Source organism: Dichomitus squalens (genome assembly GCF_000275845.1).
Source record: "Dichomitus squalens LYAD-421 SS1 unplaced genomic scaffold DICSQscaffold_1, whole genome shotgun sequence".
Lineage (NCBI taxonomy): Eukaryota > Fungi > Basidiomycota > Agaricomycetes > Polyporales > Polyporaceae > Dichomitus > Dichomitus squalens.
The window spans coordinates 1639409-1652462 of record NW_006766883.1 but is presented as its reverse complement, the minus strand read 5'-3'; the positions used below and the strand labels follow the sequence as shown (position 1 = coordinate 1652462).

Genomic DNA, 13054 nt, shown 5'->3' with positions numbered 1-13054 from the left:
AGGCTCCCAACTGGTAGTGAGACGTACATGCTGTTGTATTTATACTCGAGTCGTATGCATACACTGCTTTTCTAACTGCTGTCCCTAAACTCAACCTTCCAACGGTCCAGCACGCCGCCGTTCCCGCGCTTTCCGTGAGGCTCGATGAAGGGTCCGGATCGCATACTTCACCTCTTCATATTTGCCCAACTGAACCCCACTGCGTTAAGGCGTCAGCGTCTCTCCTGACAGACGTACGTGCCAGTGATATACTCACCTGTTGATGTCCGTTACAAAAGTCGTTTTCACTGCATCTGAGACCGAAGCGGACGGCAGCGCCTGCACAATTGGAGGCAGCCAAGCGAGGAGCTGGTGCGGCCAAATCGAGCCCAAAGCGCGGAAGATAGTCACGACCATAGGGATGGACTCTTCCGGGAAGTCGCCCACAATACCGGACAGGAGGTAGCCAGTCAACTCGGCACCTTCTCGCTCGACAACAGGCTTGATAGCAGCGGCATAAATAAGGAACTTCGGAGGAGGCGGCGTTGTCGTCGGTGCGAGACTGTCATGCGTGAGGATCGTGCGAAGGAGGTCTAGTGCTGCGAAAACAATGTCAGAGTGTACAAGGACGAGTGACGCCATTGCAACACGGAATGCAATTGGGAAAGCGGGCGACGGGAAGAAAACATCCGGCGTAAACTCGATCATCTGCAGAAGCATCTGCAGATAATCTTCCAAGACTAAAGAGCTAGATTAGCGGATGGCTGGTGAAGCAGCTCACGTGTGCCTACCGTCGGGTATCACTTGTGGCGACTTTTCATTGAGAATGGCGACCAGCTTGTTCGACGACCGCTCATAGACCTCTTTGAAGGCCGAACGCACCCTCGGGTCCTCTTCGTCACCGAAGCGGCCGATCAGCTTCCCGGCCATCCACAAGTAACTCGAGAAGCCGTAGGACTCGAATAAAGCAGCCATCCTCGTCAGGACTGACGGCACGATTGGCAAGACAGCCGAACCGAAGAAGTTCAGTCCCTGACGGAGCACACGAGTCGTGCGCTCACAGACGGGATACTCCGAACCATACTTGACGAGGAATGGTTCGAACACAGCCCAGGCCTCCTGATGCGTATTTTGGCAAGCAGCAGGAAGCTGTTCGCCAAAAGACTGTATGACCGTCATCATCACCTCCAAATTCTCGAGATCGTCTGCACATATGGTCAGCCACAAGTTGGTGAGCGTTTTGAACGCTGCAGTACACTCACTGGCAATGTTGACGATCTCGTCCTTCGTGACAGGCGTCGTTTTTGTTGTCATGTTGTGCACTCGCGCAAGGATATCCAACGAGAAGGTGCGCAGTGACACGGCAGCTTGCTCCATCGGCATAGCCGAGATGACGTACGCGATCGCCTCATACACCTGCACCTTGTCGTCTTGCACGAGCTTTGAGCCCATCGTAGCCAAGAATGAGTGCAGCGTCGGCAAGAACTCGACGAGATGCTGGAAACCAGAACGACTCAGCTGAGTCGCACCAGGAGGAGGAGGTCTGCGCACCCGTTTGCAATCTTGGCAAAGATACTTGAGGGCCTGCCCGGCAGCAGCGTTCACCTCTTGATCGCTGTCCTCGAAACCTGCGGAGATATACTGTAGCTGGTAGGGTATGTAGTCGGGGTGCTTGTTGATCCATTCCGTGTAACGGGAGATGATGAGCAACGCGGCGTATCGAACTCGAGGGTGAGCTGGGAGAGATGGAATGAGGTCCATGATCTTCGGGACTGCCTGATCGTCGTTCGGGTCGACTTCCGCACCCATGGACCGCATTGCGAACAGTGGCGCCTCTACTTCCTGCCAGGAGATGTTGGGTCCACGCGAGAGGCCGTTCGTGATCAATTCGTAGGCCGCTATGAGACACTTATCCGTCCCAAGGACGTAGCAACAATCTTTGAGAGTATCACCCATGACATGGCGGAAAGAACGGAAGTTCTCCGCTTCCTGACCAGTCAGAGACGTGATGTCGGCGGGGAAGTGCAAGTGACGAATGATGACACCCATGAGCGCCCTGTACGCGTCAAGGAAGAGTGGCGAGACCGAAGACTTCTTGCCGATGCTTTGCGCAAGGCGCATCCAGAAGCTAAAAGTGATCGGGACAATGTCGAGGTCGGGGTACGCGGAACACTCTCCGATGGCCTCCACGATAGGGAAGAACGTCTCTGGGTGATGCAGTAAGAGGCTGCGGTAAGCCTCTCCAGCCTCCGCGAAAATACGTGCGAGTCCCCTGATCTTCTCTGGGTCGTCCTTATATTCCGCCAACTTCGGCTTGAGCGCAATGACCTCTGGGACGATCACCTCGATTACCGGCATGTTGTCTTCGACTTCCTGTGTCTCGTGAATGAGGTCACAGACAGCAGAAACGGCAGAATCAAAAAGATCGTCCGATGCGAGGGCCTGGAAGGTGTATGCGAGAAGTGGCGAATTGAGCAGAGACATCGCGATGATCTCGCCGGAAGCAAGCCAGGAGCTCAGCGCATTGAAGACTTGCGCCTGGACGGCGAAGGTTACGCCTGCAACAGACGCGCAGATTTTCGGATCTCAAGAACATTGAGCAACAACAAATAGCACTCACCTGGAGCCTGCAGATACGCCGACAACAGCTCTATCACCTTCAGTGCATTCGCCGTCAGCAACTTCGCTGCTCTCTCCTTGTACTCGTCGTCCTGTTCCGATGCATCGCCACAATTGAACACGCGCGTACCCACAAGATATTGGACGCCACTCACTGTGATCGGGATCTTGGTATTCGAGGTGACTTCCTCAGGGAGGATGATGAGGAATTGCAGCATCGCAGGAATGTATGTTGGGTTCTTCCCGAATGATTGGATCATAGTCTCCAAGGGATCCTCCCAAGCAGGGAATTGCAATGCGAGTGCAGAGATGGCCAGGCAGAGCTGAACCAGAATGGTGCGCGGTCCGGCATGATATGTCTGCAGTGCAGTCAAGAGGGTGTCTCGGAGGCGAAAGAGGTCATCGTTGCTCATTTCTCCAAGATCATAGGTGACCTATGTAAAGGACTCGGCGATCGGCCGTAGCACACGCGTGCAGTGTGATGGACGAACACACCTTTGCCCTGAACGTTTGTGCCGCGAATAGCTTCGCCGCCGGCGGGGCATCAGGAGACAGGAGAAGGAAGTTACATGTTGACCAGGCCTCGGACTGGCAGGGGTTGGAAGCGGTGTGTTAGACGTCGCGGTCCTCCGAAGTACCAGGCGAAACGGATATTTACAGAATGCTGGAAATCCTGCAGCCAGGTGTTGGCCTGCTCTAACGCAGCCTTCTCTGGTGCTCGGCTGAACACATCGAGTGCGGAGAGGACAGCCTGCACATTGGCATTGTTGGCCATGGTAGTACAGAGCAAGGAGTATTAGCGGAAGCCTTGGAGAGTGCCGCGAATAGCTGACGCCACAGCACATGTTTGGCGATGTTGACAATGATCAAGTCGCTTTTCATTCGAAATAGTATATCGGAAGCCATCCGCATAGGGCGTCGCAGAATAGGGTATGTCATAAGAAAATTCATGCGGCTCGCTACAGTCCGAGTTTTGAGTAGGGAGCGAACAGACCGTACTACGGACGAAATGATGAGACAAGGTGGTATCCAGGAGTAAGGAGCGTGGGCGAGTGTCGTGAAAGACACTACGTACGGGATTATCAACGACAAACGCATCATAGGAACCAGAGATGTACGGTAGTGCAGCGCAGCAAAACGGCAGAATATAGGAGACTAAGTAAGGCAACACCACTGAGACAGAGCAAGCGAAATCAAAATGCAAGATACATTCCCAAAGACCCCTTATCCACGCAAGAAGTTCTTCTTCCTGCCGGTCTATGAAAGTCGAATCAAAGTGAGAGATCGGTTGCTTCGAATTGCGAAGGGTTGCACGTACGCTCTGCTTCTCGGGTGTCAGCGGGCGACCGCTCTCGATCCGCCTCTTCTTGTCTTCGAGGTCAAGACGCTGCTTCTCCAACGCCTCCTTCATCTCGCGATGACGAGCATAGAGCTCCTCCTCGGACTGCTTAAGCTTGGCCTCCTTCTCCTGCACCTTTTGCTGGAAGACCAACTTCATCTCCGCCTCCATCTTCGCGAGTTTAGCCTCGTGCATGATACGCTCCTCCTGGATACGGATAGCAGGACTAACCATAGTGATCAGAACATATGCATGGAAACCTGGATTACTGCAACGCTTACTTAATCTCCTTGAAGACGGTCGAATCCTGTACGACACCCATGCTGAGAAGTTTCTCTGTTCGCCAGTTCTCGTAGAGAACATCATTGGTGTACTCGCGGAGCTCCTCCATATAGGTGCGAACGAGCATCTGGCGGAGCTTGACGAAGTCGCAGTGATCTTCGTTGTCGACCTCGACGACACCCCACGGGTACGCACGGCCGCGAACCTCGCGGCCATCAGGAGTCTTGACAATCCTGTCGGAGCCAACGACAGCAAACGGAATTTTGCTGGCAATCTCCTTGGCCTCCGCAACGGCCTCCTCGTCCTCGTTCTCGTATGTTGGCGCCTCGAAGATTTGAATCTTATGGTGCGCAATGTCCGCAAGCACCTGGAGCCCGATTCCTTCAGAACTTAGAATGCCATACTGCAGTACTAGAATAACTTACCCTGGCCTTGAAGTCAGCGACCTCCTCGTCTGTGAGGGTATCGGCCTTGGCGATGATAGGAATCAAGTTCACCCTGGTGTGAAGTTGACGCATGAACTCGATATCAATAGGCTTGAGCCTGCGTGTGATTGACAGCGTGAGCGCTCTTCGATATGATTCTTCTCGCACGGTGGTACTCACGAGTGACCGGTAGGCTGAATGAAGTAGAGACAGGCATGGACGCGGTTGTCAACGATTTTTTGCCTGTTGACGCGGTTCTCCTGCTCGAGATACGAGTCAAAACGCGCCTCTATATTCTCCACGATGGGCTTCCAGCTAGGGCAAGCGCGTTAGGAAGCGCAGCAGCAGTGGTGCGATTCCGACTTACCACTCATCGTTGTTGACGAAGTCTCCAAAGCCAGGCGTGTCGACGACAGTCAGGCGCAAGCGGACACCGTTCTCCTCGATGTCTGGCAAGACGAATCAGTTCAAACACGCTAGTGTCGGCTAGAGCATCAGTTTTCTCACCAGCACTGATGCTCTCAATAGCGACGGTCGAGGGGCGCTCCGCGCTGGGAGGAACGGGCACCTTGGGCGGGTAGAGCGTGGTGTTGAAGAGGGTGTTGATCAAGGTCGACTTGCCGAGGCCAGATTCGCCTGAGCAAACATACTCAGAATACTCGCAGCGTGTGCAACGTGTTGCTACGTACCAACGACCATAGCGGTGAACTGGAACCCCTTGCGGACACTCTTCCTGTGGACTTGGTTCGGGAGGTTGGCGAAGCCAACGAAGCCCATCAGCTTTTTCCGAATAATGGGAGAAAGACCATGCTGCTGCTCGGGCGCAAGCTGCTGCAAAGAAGGAGAGGATGCGTTGGCCCTCGGTGAGAGCGAGACGGACGCGTCACCGTTGGTCGAACCGTAGTCGGACATGACTGCCAGTGGAAAGGAAAGAGGTGAGAGAGGTGAGAGGGGCGAGAGAGGAACCGGTGGGGGGGATGGGGAGGACGACGGGGTGGCCTGCGCTACCTGGATAGCTGCGAGGAATGGAACGGGGGGAAGAACAGAAGGCGGTCGCGAGCGCTGTTCTTGTTTGCTACTGCTTGAATTTGTGGCGCCGCCAAATACCACGCCTGGCTTGGGCACGACTATCTGCGCATCATGTCCGTCCATATACTCGTCTATACACGCTCTGCGGTTAATATAGCATTGACACTCACCCAGTGAAGCGGCGTGCTGCCTCGGATCGTGGGGGGAACGCTGTGGGTCGACATCGCTATCAACTCTAACGCGCGCCCTTCCCCCGCTTCATAAGCTCGTATCTCCCTGTACACGCTTCGAACGTGCGGCACGGAACCAGGGAACTCGATCACCCTGACTCCTACGGCTTCTAGTCAACTGGACGCTGTTCCCAGAGCCTGGTCGGCGTTGTGTGCGGTAGAGAGTAGCGGGGTCGCCAATTGTCTTCCCGCCCATCTCGGCTCTCTACTGGCGCTTATACCGTTCTAGAGTCAGCCATCCTATCCTGATCCAGCAATGCCATAAGATACAGTGTCAACTCGGCTACAATATCTATGATTCCTCGTAGGTCGAAGTTAATCAAGAATGGACACTACAATGTGGTTGGTGTCCCGTGCGTAGCTGCCAAGGACGTTCAGTGGGCAATGATTGCGGCGATACAGGCTGGGAAGCTTCCGCTGACCTTACACTCGGGCGCACTGGTCCCGAAGCTTGTGAGTGCAACCTTCCGAGTTGCAGATGCTACCAGTCGATGGGACATCGCACAGAAAGCACACCTTTTCAGGGAATCCATCATCGTCAGATAACGCGGCTGCGACGTCTTCCCGCCATCTCTACATCCGGTGTAAATAGCGTCATTCATGGAAAAGGCATTCACGCTCTGTACGCACGAGGATGGCTGCGCTCTTCTCCAACAACGCCGTACCGCCAACAAGCAGAATATCGTTGACCATCATGTCCTCTCGGACAGACGGATACTGGTCCAATGTGTTCGGCGTCACCATTTCAAAGCGAAGAGTTGATGTAGTACTACGACGTCGCAGAGAGACACCGCGCAATAACCTGGCGGCGCTCAACCGCCGAACTCGGCGAATGTTCGATAGCGAGAGCATGATGTCCGAGGATGACGAGCAAGGTAGAGAGTGCATGCAGGAGGCCCACCTGCGATCGATCGCGCGCAGGAGACTTTGGATGCAGTCCTTATAACACCCTCCTCGAAATCTTCTGGCCAATAGCGGTGAGCATTGACCTGATCACGAGTACTCATCCCAATTATCTGAGCCATTTGTTCGCGATGTTACTCGCCGCACGCTTTCTCGAGCGAATTAGGCATAGTTGCAGAACTCCCGAAGACAATAACGCATGAGTTTGATAAGACTGATGGACAGCATCAGTCCGAAGGTCCTTCACTAAGGAGTACTGACGTGAACATGGTCGTGACTCTGTACACGACGGACAGCCTATATTGCCTACGCATACGCTGCGGGATCCTTCGGACAGCTCCTGGGAAGGCTACTTCAAATTCTCGCTGGAGGTTCTACAACAGCTACGGCATTGCTCAATGCCATCATTACTTCGCAGATGACACTGCTGGGTCAACAAGTCTCAATTGGAATACTGCAAGAGGGGAATGAGCCCGATCCGGCCGACCGAACGCGCACGCAGAAGAGCACACACCATCATTCCTCGCATAATGGCCAGTAGTATCCAAATCGAACTTCCCGCGGAGGATGTCGTCCATATCCAAGTCCGCCGAGATAATGCCTTCGGTGCCCAAAAGGGGGCCCGCCAGCACCTTGCCCAGAGGACTGATGATGACGCTTCCGCCAGCGATCATCACGTTCTCGGGGTCCCGAGCTTCGGCGTTCGCCACAGCATGGTCCGGAGGGTAATCCTTCTCCTGGGAGAACTGACATGCAGACAAGACGAAGCAACGGCCCTCCAGGGCGATGTGTGTCATCGTGCTCTGCCACAATGGCCTCGCGTCGACAGTTGGCGCGCAGTAAATCTGTGTCCCCTGAGAGTAGTACCACGTCCGGACTGGATAACGGGGAAAGAATCACGCCATGAGCACGACGGCGGAGTCCCGAGTCAAAGGGAACCTACGTAAAGGCATGTAGTTCTCCCTGTGCGCCACGCTGTCAGACCCAATATCCGATATCCGCCACGCGAGAGTACTCACCAGCATATGGTCGCGGAGAGCTTCGTCTCAACCGGAGGACCTTGGGTACTTTCGAACGTTTTGGTGAGCACTGGGAGTGTCGTGCCGTCGCCTTGGCCCCAGATCGTGCGTTCCATGGCGGTTGGTACGAGCTTTCGGTGCTTCGCGACATAGCCTTTCTCCGGGTCGACGAAAATTGCGGTGCAATAGAGGGTGCCATTGTCGCGTTCAATAACACCGACAACAAGGAAGACGTTCGTCTCCTTGCTGATCTGCTCGATTCTAGTTATAGCGGGCGATGGGATCTCGATGGCGGCTTTCGCGTAACGGACGAATTCATCGCGTCCTTCCGGGAGACGATCCCCCACAACAAGCCCGAATGTAGACATTTTTGGGTACCCGCCGATGCTGAACGAATCATAGTAGTCCATCAGGGCAAATATATGAAAGATTGAGGACGTAGGACGAACAATGCTTCCGGGAATACGGCCAGCTGTGCACCATCGCGTTCTTTGGCAAGGCGAGTCAATCTCTCTAGCTTGTCCAAAGTATCGGGAAGCGAGTATGCAGCAGTTGCAGCTTGGACCACTGAAGCCTTGATAGTGTTGGACATTGCGCCACAAGCTAGCGTAACTGCATAGTCGGTGGGTTGGAAGACCGTTATATATACTGACTCACCGGAAGACCACGGGATTCGATATTCGTAGCGTCTCGTGAGAGACACACAGACTCATGACCGGGTCTCCGCCGGGTGAGTCAATTCAGCGAACGGCCTGCAAAGAATTCATGCGTCGCGAAGCAGGGTTCGAATCCCGGTATCACACGAAGGCGCTCGAAGACATGACTGTAAGCACGGATCAAAACTCGATCACGAATGCATGGCATTATGCACTCGCGGAAGGCTCAGACGTAGCCTCGCCTTTTGGTACAGGAAGCCACTCCTTAGGGAAGTCTCTAAGTGTTGGTCGGTGCGTCTGTCGACCGTATATATGGCCTCCCTTCTTCGCCTTCCGTGTCCTCGCCTCGATGTGTCGGGTGTCCACGGGAATATCGGCGAATGGTTCTTTCAGATCCTACAGGAGCATGTACGAATTAGCTTTCGGTGAATGTACCACGGACGAGGGATAAGGCGTACGTTCGCGGCAGCCAACAGACGGTCAAGAGTGTCACTTGCCCACTTCAAGTTCATAGGACCCTTGGGGAAGTCCTCACAGGAGATCTTGAAGTAGCCATGCTCACTCCCACCTTCTTCCGGATTCAGACCAGAGTCCTTGGGGGGTTCCGGCGTCCACCGAACACCAGCCAAGACCTTGAATTTGTGGATAGCCTGCTCGTTCCTGAGCGGTAGGCGAGCGACGGGGACGACTATGGTGCGCTTGGCGGTAGCAGGATGCGGCTCTCCGCCGTAAGTTATTGAACGGATGACCAGAGGATTCGACGAGTTGGGGGGTACGAAGGGCTTGCGGTAGGCTATGTCATGGTGCGTTAGAAGATGCACAAGACACGACGGAGGAACCACGCACCAACGAGCTTGGGCATCTCGTGCTCTATTAGTCGCATATAGTATAGCATCTCCCTCTGCTGCTGCAAATATTTGTGTGTCGGCTCTGGAGCATCATCGCCGTCCCGGACCTGATCCTCCAACGCGTCCTCCTCAATCAGCAGTGGCTCCAGGCTGGGTATGGCGCGTCTAGCCTTCGCGGCCGCGGCCGCGGGTGCACCAGGACTTTGACGTGCATTCAGAACAGAGCCAGTGTGGAAGTGTTTTGTACGGAAGACATGGGCAAAAGCGGTCCGGGAAGAACGTGAGAGGGCCATTGCGCCGAGGACCAGCTAGACGAGGTGCAAGCTCGGAAACTCGAAAGCTGGCCGGCGTTAATAGCCAAGATCCCATCGGGAAGCAGTCGCTGCCCGCTTTTGGTAGTCGCTGAACTTGGTTTCCTTCTATCGCGTCGCCCCACTCTCAAAAGCTCAGCATAATGGTTGTAAGTGCGATAGGCATCCAGATATACGTGAAACATAGCCAATGACATTTCAAGCGTCTCCAACTCTCCATCAAAGCCGATCTCGAGAACGTAACAGACCTGCAACCGGCTTCCGATGACTTCGAGTTCTTCTTCAAGGTAAGGGCTCGACGCGTTCTCTGACGCATTCATCCCAGCGCTAGATAACATTGGGTAACATAGGTGAAATGCAATAGCTGCAATGAGGAGCACCCTAAGCTCGTCACTTTAAATCGTACTGTGAGCGACGGTGTCCATTCAGTAACGGACCTGTGACACTCAAATATCTGCGCAGGAAGAGCGTGAAGTGACGACAGGGAAAGGCAGCACGGCGCACTTTGTCTGGCGCTGTGGGCTGTGCAAGCGAGAGTCTTCCGCTAAATTCGAGCCCAATGAGAAGCCTAAGCCCTACACGGCCGATGCGAACAGTCAGTTTGCCCCATTCCTGACGATAGATTGTCGTGGTTTGGAGTTTGTCGGATTTGATCCTAAGGTTCGTGCCTCGGTGTAAACTCCAATCCGGCTTTCATCTCATTGGAAACAGGGAATCTGGAAATGCGTCGGCGTGGAGTCAGGAACTCCGTTCAACGACGTCGACCTCGAGGAGGGAGAATGGGTCGACTATGATGAGAAGGTACGCCTTTATGACACGACAGCTCAATCTTTCGCTTAATATCTCGTAGGCAGGAATACCTGTGGGTGTGTCCAATATTGAGTCCACATGGGCGAGAGCATAGCGGGAATCAAGACAGGGTGGATGCAGTAACGAAATCGTCCTGTCCATGTACACTATGGGCGCGGTATCCGATCAGGCTGGGAGCAGAGTGGCCTATCAACAGTCAACAAGCAATACAGTGATGAGGTATGTCCAAAAGTCATGGGTATATAGCCGTAGGGGAGACATCAGAACGAATCCGTGAAGATCAGCTGACATTCACACTTCGGATCACTCTTCCGTTATGCCGGATAAACCTCCAGGAGGACGTGGTTCCTTCGTCTCGTCTGTGAGATGGTCACGTAAACGAGCATCCTCCGGCTCCTGCTTTGAGCTGGAGTCTTTTCTACATCGCCCTTCGCTGTCCCTCGGACGAGGTATGCGTCCCTCGAGAACGTCTCTCTTCCAAGAGTGGGAGTTGTCCTCGTCTCCATCCTGATTCTGCCTTAGCACGGGTTGCACCACACGCTTCGCAGCTGCAGCCGTTTCCTTCCTCGCAGTCGTCATCAACCGAGCTTGCTTTTTCTTGAACTTACCAAGGTGCTCGATCCTAGGCGGTTTGTCAGTCAACTCTTCTCGTTTCATCCCTAACAGCGCTAGAAAGGCTTACCCCCATAGTGCCAGCTCGGCTTTGCTGATCTCCACTTTGCTCATATCGACATCGCGCTCCTCGAGGACCGACAAGAATTTCCGGAAGTGCTAACCCGTTGGTAAGTCATAGACATTGTTTAAGGACTTCATCAGGAACATACATCTATCGAAGTCATATGGGCGTACAATGTGAGTGAACGAAGAATATTCGTCCGGGACCGACGTACCGATAATGTCCTGACAACGGTGAAAGTGTATGTATCACCCCGTCCTTGACAGAGATCAAGCCAGCTGAGGTCACTAGGCCACCCCCAAGGAAGGATGAATGTTGGAAGGTCCCTGGTACTTTGGAACCGTCAAGTTACAAGCCGTAATGATCAAGACCCTTCCCTCACCTTTGATGCCGATGAATATGTTGACTAATCAGCGAGGGAGATCAGAACGTCTGTGCGCTGACAGTTTCAGAAGTCGCCATTGCTCACAGTTTTTGTCCTATCCTTTGGTCAGACTGCGTGTAATTCCTTGATGTGAGTATCCACTCACAGACACATATATCCACGTATTCCGTTTGATGGTCTTCCTTAGGAGCTTGTCTACCAGGCCTCGCAAGGTGAAGTTCCGTAGTAGTAACCGCTTAACAGGGTTCTTAGACTGCTTTTGGAGGCCCACGTAGTGCATCATTGCGTTGACTTCGTCTCCAGATAAAGATGCGCCAGAGTCCGACCTCGTACTGGAAGCAGGAACATTGAAGCTATGTCTGGGTCTTGTAGACTCGCCCTCGGTTCGATAGCTGAACGGCACGATGCCTTTCCCATCTCCCGCGTCTTTCCATTGACCTGCCGTGGTATCCACAAGCTGACCGTTCCTAGCCCACCGGAACTTGCCGTTGTTGTCTATCGTGACCAAATAGTTCAACCCTAGAACGCCCCGTCAAAACCAGGACGGTGATGTGGGAAACTGTGAAACATCGTACTCTGCTCCGGCGAGAGGTATGTGATTCTCTGCAAGAGAACGTGAATACTCCGAACATCGTAGCGGGTGGTCAGACATGCCTCCTTCTCTAGCTGCTCTCGAGGACACTCCTTCAGGGATAAATTCTTGCCTTCTCCTTGATCAAGCCTGTCGTTGGGAGTTATATCCTTGTGATGCTTGATGTTCAGAGCACCGGTCCTACCATCTGAAGAAGTTTTGGGTCGTATCTTCCTGCTGCCATCGCTGGTGATAATACTGCGCCCATAGATCAATGACGGATGCCGCGTGACGTCTCAAGGCGGTTCGATACCTTCACTGTTGTTCTTATCAGATATAGGGAGGAACCACACGAACGGGCCGCGGACCTAATACTCACAATTGGACCCGTAGCGGTGTTTGCTGTGATCAATGTTAGATTCCGAGCACCGATACCGCGGCGTGCAGACGACCTATACTTACCCATCTGTAAGCTCAAGCCAGTGCTGAGTCTCTAGATGCTTCCTCGTGGCTTCTACGTGGGCACCCTGTCCTCGGGGCTGGGGAAGCATTGCGTTCCCATCTTGCAGCCGGCTAGCCAAGAACCCTGCTCTCTTCCAGCGCTCCCGGCTCGTGTTCTTGCCCTGCTCTGCCGCGTCCCTGTCGACCTGTTTCCCTGGTCAGTATTGGAGCGCCGGAACATGATCGATCGGTAGTGGCGTACCTGCATCCGGGCATGTGTCGCCAGGTCCGACCATAGGAAATTGGGCTGAAGATACCTCCTGCGCATACGTTTTCGCCATGCTTTCTGTATCCGGATAGCTGCATTCTGTCGTTCGACCAAGCTCGACAGATGTTCCCGGGCGTCAAGGCATGATGTGCCATGCTTGCTGCGTGTCCCAGTGCTGCCATGACGTCATAGGTGGGGGAGAAGGCGTGTTCACAGCGGATGTAAAAATCAGCGTCGCATGCCCCGCGCCGGGTGGTGTGCTC

At 53.9% G+C, this 13054-nt stretch overlaps 6 protein-coding genes across 6 annotated transcripts; 1 reads left to right on the top strand and 5 right to left on the bottom strand.

Moving 5' to 3' along the window:
- Positions 1 to 22: 22 nt before the first annotated feature.
- Positions 23 to 3373, bottom strand: DICSQDRAFT_95873 (ARM repeat-containing protein; the record flags this gene model as incomplete). The annotated part of the gene is made up of 9 exons (XM_007360354.1): positions 23 to 199; positions 257 to 719; positions 771 to 1184; positions 1242 to 1476; positions 1531 to 2537; positions 2600 to 2690; positions 2754 to 3032; positions 3094 to 3186; positions 3257 to 3373. 9 exons carry the CDS (start codon positions 3371 to 3373, stop codon positions 91 to 93), a joined length of 2808 nt encoding a protein of 935 aa, XP_007360416.1. The 3' UTR covers positions 23 to 90.
- Positions 3374 to 3470: 97 nt separating this feature from the next.
- On the bottom strand, positions 3471 to 6259 carry DICSQDRAFT_131229 (septin AspB). The gene is made up of 9 exons (XM_007360353.1): positions 5844 to 6259; positions 5334 to 5775; positions 5152 to 5280; positions 5012 to 5093; positions 4825 to 4959; positions 4645 to 4762; positions 4219 to 4586; positions 3917 to 4163; positions 3471 to 3855 (listed from the first exon to the last, which is right to left on the bottom strand). Exons 2-9 carry the CDS (start codon positions 5554 to 5556, stop codon positions 3823 to 3825), a joined length of 1335 nt encoding a protein of 444 aa, XP_007360415.1. The 5' UTR covers positions 5557 to 5775; positions 5844 to 6259; the 3' UTR covers positions 3471 to 3822.
- Positions 6260 to 6643: 384 nt separating this feature from the next.
- On the bottom strand, positions 6644 to 8439 carry DICSQDRAFT_95867 (carbon-nitrogen hydrolase). Its single transcript, XM_007360352.1, has 5 exons — positions 8275 to 8439; positions 7826 to 8212; positions 7750 to 7769; positions 7321 to 7683; positions 6644 to 7260 (listed from the first exon to the last, which is right to left on the bottom strand). Exons 1-5 carry the CDS (start codon positions 8415 to 8417, stop codon positions 7214 to 7216), a joined length of 960 nt encoding a protein of 319 aa, XP_007360414.1. The 5' UTR covers positions 8418 to 8439; the 3' UTR covers positions 6644 to 7213.
- Positions 8440 to 8655: 216 nt separating this feature from the next.
- Positions 8656 to 9622, bottom strand: DICSQDRAFT_95864 (uncharacterized protein; the record flags this gene model as incomplete). The annotated part of the gene is made up of 3 exons (XM_007360351.1): positions 8656 to 8877; positions 8940 to 9274; positions 9328 to 9622. 3 exons carry the CDS (start codon positions 9620 to 9622, stop codon positions 8689 to 8691), a joined length of 819 nt encoding a protein of 272 aa, XP_007360413.1. The 3' UTR covers positions 8656 to 8688.
- Positions 9623 to 9783: 161 nt separating this feature from the next.
- On the top strand, positions 9784 to 10544 carry DICSQDRAFT_164782 (uncharacterized protein; the record flags this gene model as incomplete). Its single annotated transcript, XM_007360350.1, has 6 exons — positions 9784 to 9789; positions 9844 to 9927; positions 9991 to 10047; positions 10103 to 10300; positions 10352 to 10441; positions 10491 to 10544. The coding sequence occupies 6 exons, from the start codon at positions 9784 to 9786 to the stop codon at positions 10542 to 10544; spliced, it is 489 nt and encodes a 162-aa protein (XP_007360412.1).
- Positions 10545 to 11128: 584 nt separating this feature from the next.
- On the bottom strand, positions 11129 to 12864 carry DICSQDRAFT_123455 (uncharacterized protein; the record flags this gene model as incomplete). The annotated part of the gene is made up of 8 exons (XM_007360349.1): positions 11129 to 11221; positions 11341 to 11384; positions 11509 to 11532; positions 11596 to 11605; positions 11657 to 12030; positions 12462 to 12484; positions 12545 to 12737; positions 12786 to 12864. The coding sequence occupies 8 exons, from the start codon at positions 12862 to 12864 to the stop codon at positions 11129 to 11131; spliced, it is 840 nt and encodes a 279-aa protein (XP_007360411.1).
- Positions 12865 to 13054: the final 190 nt, after the last annotated feature.